At 38.8% G+C, this 7648-nt stretch overlaps 1 protein-coding gene across 1 annotated transcript in view; it reads left to right on the forward strand.

Annotated features, from left to right (window-relative positions):
- The window catches only part of LOC110460071 (hillarin-like), a 13184-nt gene extending 5771 nt beyond the window's left edge, over positions 1-7413 (forward strand). The window contains exons 3-7 of the mRNA XM_021512779.1: positions 873-1075; positions 3710-3919; positions 4682-4822; positions 4867-4922; positions 6252-7413. Of these exons, the coding sequence (XP_021368454.1) occupies positions 873-1075; positions 3710-3919; positions 4682-4822; positions 4867-4922; positions 6252-7413 (1772 nt within the window). The remainder of the gene's footprint in view (positions 1-872; positions 1076-3709; positions 3920-4681; positions 4823-4866; positions 4923-6251) is intronic.
- Positions 7414-7648: the final 235 nt, after the last annotated feature.

Here is a 7648-nt window from a genome sequence, read left to right on the forward strand (position 1 = left end):
CACATTTGGATTAAAATCGATCAAGTTCTTACATTTCCATGTCAGTATGCATACCAATATGTGCTTATCGACAAAATCGGTGATTATTTGTATAGATTTGTGAAGTGTTTTGTGTAAATGCATACGACACATGTGAAATGTTTCATTTGATTTCGGATCTAAATAGATACCTTCACACGGATGGAACGAACGTTTCAGTAATAAATGGTGGTAAGAACAAGGAATGTGTACTTTTTACTTTTTAATTCATTCAACAAATACATTTCATCGGTCGTTTCTGTTCTGTTGCCTACTAGCCTTATCAGCGGGATTTCGCTAAGAGGCGAACTTACCGAATGCCTGTCCGAACTTACCCCATGGCGGGACTCGTTCGGCCATCCGATCTTCCAACAGGAAAATGGTCGAACTTGCCCCGGTCTCCCTATTGTTATGTCGGTCTTAATTTCATTAGAGCTTGTGTTTTATTGTTATTCCTCGATAAGCCGACTTTAAATAAAGTTTATCTTATCTCGTTCTGAAAGTTGTATTTTGAATCAGTAAATATCAGAGATCAACAAAAGCTACGCTCTTTTAAGGCTTTGCCTTTTCATATTACATACGATACCGGGTATATTACGTACGATGTATTACGTATATATTTGACGTTTTTGTTGCACTTATATGAAGTAACCAGAGTTAATTGTTAACATTGCGCTACAGTGTTTTTTTTTTGTATCCTTAAAGCAATTTTCTGCCATTGCTGTTAAATCTTTACGCGGGCAATACCAGCATTTAGTATTTAACTATATTATGCAATAATAGTACAGTGTCGGGTTGCGAAAAGCTATATATTCTATGAAACATGCTTCATATGCCACGTTTGTTTTTCACAGATGGGATGTTCTTTGTCAACTCCTCCTCCGCCTACTCCCACTCCCCCTCCTCCGCCTACTCCCACTCCTCCGCCTACTCCCACACCTCCTCCTTCGCCTACTCCCACTCCTCCGCCTACTCCATCTCCTCCTCTGGACCCGAGGATGAAGAGGAAAATAGTTCTGATTTTCTGTACCCGTCCGAAAGTGCTGACAATGATGAGGTAAACAAGAATATTCTAATAAACATACCTATTGTGTATAATCAAATAGACGATTAAGTACTAACAACAGTCAGGTAAACAAGACCACGCTAATACACGTATATAATATGAAAAAGCAAATAAGATAGACAATTACTAGGTTTGTGAAAAGGTATTTTATCACAACCATTGACTTTTTATATGTGACGTTTCGATGACTTGTACGGTTTGTACCCCGTCACCTTCATCAGACAAATAACTTTTACACAAAGTTACAAAATATCTACGAGTTGGCAATATAAAGTGAAACGTCAATTCGGAACGCTATACTCGTATGTAAACTTAGTTGTTATACATGTACGAAAAGACGAATCAGACTGACAATTCGTTTCGGCTACTCTTTCTTTCCTTATAGATGTGCGAGAGTTTTTGTAGCGCCCTCGTCTCCGTTCAGAACTGGCTCACTGCGGCGTATCCAGATGGCTTCCTTTATCTGTTGCTTGAACAGATTCGCTCTCTGTCCAATAACTCGAAGTTATCCCAGTCAATACTATTATCATTTTGCTGCATGGCATGCGTTTTGATCGCCGATTTATTGATCTGGGACTCCGAATGCCTTCTCTCTGATCTGCTTAATTTATTTCACGCTTGGCGTTTCATATCTTTTGGTGTACACAAATTCAAGTCGCATCCCAAATTGCCTTCCAGTTTCTCTGATATAGAATGGGTCACAGTTATTGTGCTACATGTACGTTACCTTCAGGTGTTGTGTCTTTTGGGTATACCCCAAGCGATGTGACTCTGTTTTTTATTTTGTCCTGTTGTTTTGTGTCAATTGTGTCATGTCTTGAGCAACGAGCTTATTATGCCCACTGTCTGATGCAAAGGATAGTGGGATTTGAAGTTGAGATATTGGTCAGTAAGGGTCTTTATTCTATAGACCAAACATTAATGGTTCCATCACCGTTTGTTACCAGTAGGGTGTCGAGGAAGGGCAGCATGTCGTTGATATCTCCCTCACACGTTAATTTGATGCTGTTTGTGAACTCTACGGTGTTGATATGGTCGCTGTAAACTTTTTGTGACCCTTTCTTGGTGGTCTCTGGTATGGTGGTAACATAGAGTTACCATTAGTTAGACAAGTGCACTCTAAGGGAACAGTTGCACTTGATTCTCTCTCCAGATGCTCCATGAAGAAACTTGCCACACTAGGAGACACTGGACTGCCCATATCAATGCCGAAACGTTGCTGATAGACGTTTTCTAGACAAAGAAAATATGTTGTTGTCAGCACAAATTCCAGCAACTCCAGTATGTCCTGAATGCGGAGTTGTGTGTTTTTACTCCATTAGCTGTCTTATTTTAAGCGCATAGGAATTATTCTAAGTGCATCGTCAATTGGCGTGTTAGTTAAAAGAAAAGCAATGTCATGTGAAATTAATTCCTCGTCTTTCTGAATCCTAATCGCTGACAGAGTTTCCGCTAGATTTTTCAAATTCTTGACATTGTGTTCCGATTTACCCACTAAAGGTCCAAGAATGTCTGAGAAAAACATAGAAACATTACATCCAATGGACTCAGTATAGTCAGCAATAGGTCTCAATGGGTTCCCTTGTTTGGAGATCTTTGGTGTACAGTACATTCTAGGCGTGTTCTCTGCAGTGGGAAACAGATATCCATATTGAGATTCGGTAATCTTGCTCTCTTGTTTTGATAGCTATGAGACGCATTTTAAACGTATCTGTTGGACTGGTCTAAAGCCGCTCATAATCGTCGGTGTCCATGACAACCGTTGCCCTGCCTTTGTCTGCTGGTTATAACGTATTAGTTGTGCCTCTGCTTATTTTTGCAAGTGCGGCCCTCTCTCCTGCTGTCATACTGCTTGTTGGTAACAGAGGTCATTATTTTTTTAATGCCTCCGTCAGAAGTCGAACGCAGTACCTCTTACTTACTAGTCTTACGCTCTACCGAATAAGATAAAGGGAGATTCTCCCTAGCCAAGCCGGTAGGAAGCGATAGTATTTTACCAGGGTGACATACTCCCCCTTCAGGAAAGAACTCGTCCTGAGTTTTCCAACGGTCATAGCAATTCCTTTGCAAGTATCGCTGAGTATTTTGTCAAATATACCGGGTCCCTTCGTGGGCGCCAATGTCGCAGAGGTAATTATTTTTGTCAATGCCTTCGCTACGAACCCGGGACCTCTGGCAGTAACGTTTTATCGTTTGTATTTTTGTGAGCCTCTTTTTCGGAGTTGTTTTCTACCCACGTATTCTGTACTAAATCATTACGACATATAATACAGTTTTATTTTATTAAGTGGCGTTGTTTGGTCTTGTCGCTCGGTCAGTTTCATCATGTTTCTATGTGTCAATTTGTTGTTAATGACACGGATTCTCTCCCTTACAAGTTCTTTCTTTGCTTTGAAGATGGCACTTGATATTCAGACTTGAAGGTGTTATTTGCAGCTCTCCATATCTCATTGAAAACACAAGGTGATTTCTGTGTCTCGCTTATTTTCTTTTCCTGACTCTCTAGTTTTCGCACACCTTTGACAACATCATCTCCGTACTTTGTTGGGATATTTCTAAGAAATTCCTTCAGGTTTGTAAGTAAGAATTTTAGACAGGTTATGAAATACACGTACTTTGTTACAGGTTAAAGAGAAGAAAATATTACCCTCGTATCCAAAGCCAGCCCCTGTTACAGATATAACAAAACTCAAAAGGGGTACAGGAGTAAAATGGTTCGCGAATTGGGTACCTCAGATGGAGGAAGATGTCGAAGACCTTGTTGAGACTGATCCTGACACGCTAAATCAACAGGGAATACGTACCAAACAAGACCTTGACGCACATGCTCGGAAGGTTTGTATTAAAGGATCCCCTATCACTGCCCAAAACTAACTATACATTATAAACTGTTTTTCCAACAAGACTATAGCTTTGATAAAACCATTTTTGAAAAGAAACCGGAACGTGCGGGACTTTTATGAAACACAAATAAGATAAAATAATCGAAATATAATCTACAACAATGCTCTGCATGTGAAAGAATCAGCTGTGTTAGACCGGGATTCGAACACTGGACCTCAGTTTGTTATACTATCGCTTCTGATTGAGCCACCTGGTCAACGGAAGTATCGAGACCACACTGTGCTGCAGCAGTTATATCTAAAACGAAAAGGAAAGTTAGAGTATATACGAAAATCCACACTGCAGTGGGATAGGGACCCTCAGATTTCTTCAGAGGGATGTTCGAGGGGTAGACACCACACAATACATATTGATTTTAGAAAGGCAGAAGAGATATTTAGAAAAAGTAATATCTTTTCCTATTTACCGTTAATATATTTATGTACAATCCCAAACCTCAGATATAGATAATATACCCATACAACTCTAAATATGAAAAAGCATGTTGAGTAGCATTGGGATTTTTTTTTTACTTAATCAATGTTTCTAAGACACTGCCAAAACACAGATCGTGTGCTGTTGCGAGGATGCGAACACATGAACAGTGGTTCTAACATTTCATTTATATGGCACATATATGATCAAACTTGTAATAGTTTATAGTTGAAAATAAAATAAACACTGCATGTAATAGATTTTATTGTTTACAATTAGGCACCGGTCTCTTTAAATGCCAGTTTCCCTGACCTGATAGCCTTTCTTACCGACAACCTTGAACACTCTGATCGACCTGAGGTGTTCAGGGCTAGAGCGTTAATGGTCTGGCTCAGCGTCCAAGATGTGGACTCCAATACCGTGAAGCAAGGAATTGGAAACACTGACACACCCGAGGGATATCTTACTCTCCTGGCGCAGAAAAAACTACATACTCCACATTTTTCCTGGTGCTTTGCAGGTATGTAAGAATGATTTTTCAATTTTAAGTATATAGAGTGAATATCTCTCTCTCTCTCTCTCTCTCTCTCTCTCTCTCTCTCTCTCTCAATTGCTGACGGACATCTTCATGCAGAACCCAGATGCCAACACAGTATCACCAATATGCTTTAAACACAATAATGCTACAAAAGACACAAACTCTTTTTTGTCCAACACATCAACACAAACGTATTCCCTGTGGCAGCAGTACAGTGTACTACACTACCAAGCAATCACTTACTAATGCTTAAAGTTAAAGCTCTTAAAGGTCAACTTGCGGATGTCAACATGTGATATTTTTACTAATTATTAGCCTAAATAGTAACTGTGAATCGAGTGATGCGTTTTCTTGCTATACTGTGATTATTGTAAAACCCATCTGTACGATTTGTGTTCCAAAATAAACACACAGGAAGGGTGTCAATTCGGCCCTTCTGGTGGCTATCACCGATATGTTTCATTTTTTGTCACACATTGGAGTTATGTCATCATGATATGACATGGAATTAAGGTAAACTTGGAGACCATTCACAGATATGAGGGGGTAAAGTTGGGGACCAAAATCACAAATGGTCCTTTTTTGACAAAACTACATATCATTTTTTCAAAGTTTCTTCATAAATTTGATGTATTGTGTAACACTTAAGCTGGATGTAATAAAAAAAATGGTCGAAAAAGTAACACAGGGTTGATAAGTAGGTCACTGTGACCTTGGCACATAATGGCTTAATTATGTCAACAATTCTTTTTTCATATATTTTTTTTTATTAAAGTAACTGTGCCGCTAACCATCGCTCTTTATTCTTATCAGCAGGAAAAAACTGGCAGTTCTTATTTTGAATTTTGATCAAACTCAAGTACGAGAGTACCTCGAATGAATTCATGTTTTATATTGCTAATACCAGGTCACTGTTACTATTTATAGGAGTGATCATCCAATTTCCTGACATTTTCCCCATTTGTTATCGCATTTTAAACAAAGGTTAAGTATGGCAATATTTTGTATCATTTTGGTATTTTAGGAACAAAAGGTTAAGGTCAAGGTCACCGTTACTAATTACAGAAATTTATCATCAAATTTAAGCATTAATTTCTTATAGTCATTTTCTAACTTTCCTATATTCGCAAAACTGTACTCGGTATAGGAATTCAAAGATTGAGATTTTTATTTTCCTTGATTTTTATATTTGAAATGATAAGTTACAGAACTCCATAATCCCCACTCAACAATTACAGTTTGGGAAGAACAGTAGCTCTTTGAGCTCCATTCAATAAGGCAAAATATATAATTGGTTCTTTTTCTCTACAGAAAAGCTAACATACAATGCACGCAAATTGAGGGAATGTGTAAAGCGAGTGGCTACCAGCCGGGTGATTTAGACGGAGACAAACTAAGGTGTGTTTGGAACGCGATATATGTAGAAGGGGCGTGGCACATCGTTCATCCGTTCTGGATCTGCAGATGCGTGGTAGGAAGGAATGCTGGTGGCTGGATCAAACTCGAGGAAGGAGGCCAAACCATCGGCAAAAAGGAAACAGAAGCTATAGGAGTAATGAAAAATGCATTTGAGGAATATTATTTTATGACAAATCCCAATGAATTCAAATACATGTGTCATCCAAATAATGAAAAATGGCAGCTTCTTGATCAGACAATATCGCAGAAACAGTTTTTGAACCAAACTTACCTTTTAGCGCCATTCTTTGGATTAGGCTTTGTCATGAAATCAAAAGACGTTTGTGTGTATCAAGCAGTAGATGGGGAAGTCAATATCAATATCGCGGCTCCCGCGAAAAACGCGAATGCCGTCGAAATGTGGTACGAATTTTTGCTGAAGGATGGAAATGGCGAAGAACTCGCAGAAGAGCATGTCCTACTTTCGGTAAAATCCTTGCCTAGGCTTGTCGCAATGATCCGATGCGGGGAAAGATGGAAGATCCGCATCCACTTCCCAGTAGAAGGAACGTACAAGCTACGCCTGTTCGGGGCACCAACTAAGACAACATTTCTTCGTCTTGGTGAGTTTAGACTTGACTGTTTTTCACGACGAAAAGAATGTATACCGTTACCGATAGATCCAAAAGAAGTGGGTTTCGGACCTGGTCCAATCTGTGAACAGGCAGGCTTGCTGTTCCCGTCAAACAGAAATGGACAATATCCGGTACAAAAGAACAAAGAGATGAGGTTCACTTTCCACCTTGACGAAGAGGTTGTCAAATCCATGGAAGTGAGAACTGATCTCATCAAATCAACGTATGTCGACGGGCAGTTTGACCAAATGCATTTGACGACGTTCGTCCAAAGCAAAGTTCTTCGAGATCAAAGAGAACTTTTGATTTCAGTCACAATTTCAGAAGATGGGGAATATGCTCTTACAATTTCTGTCTTATCATCAGACTCTACAAGCGCTTCTGTGAATGTCTGTAATTATCTCCTGTCGTCTGCTATAACGCCAAACAGAGAGATATAGTATATCATTTATTATAATAATTTTGTAATTGTTGCCAAATTTCCTTTTCTACGAGCAATGCAACATTTATTGTCCATATATGAATGTATTGTTGTGTCGACATGAATGTACCGTAAATATATTTTATTCCATTTTACCACTTAAAATATCGAATTTCTGTCAACTTTATAAAACTGATGTCGTTCACACTATTTATTTTTCAATATATTTTATGAATGTTTGATATACACTTATT

This window comes from Mizuhopecten yessoensis, unplaced genomic scaffold, assembly GCF_002113885.1.
Source record: "Mizuhopecten yessoensis strain PY_sf001 unplaced genomic scaffold, ASM211388v2 scaffold10315, whole genome shotgun sequence".
Lineage (NCBI taxonomy): Eukaryota > Metazoa > Mollusca > Bivalvia > Pectinida > Pectinidae > Mizuhopecten > Mizuhopecten yessoensis.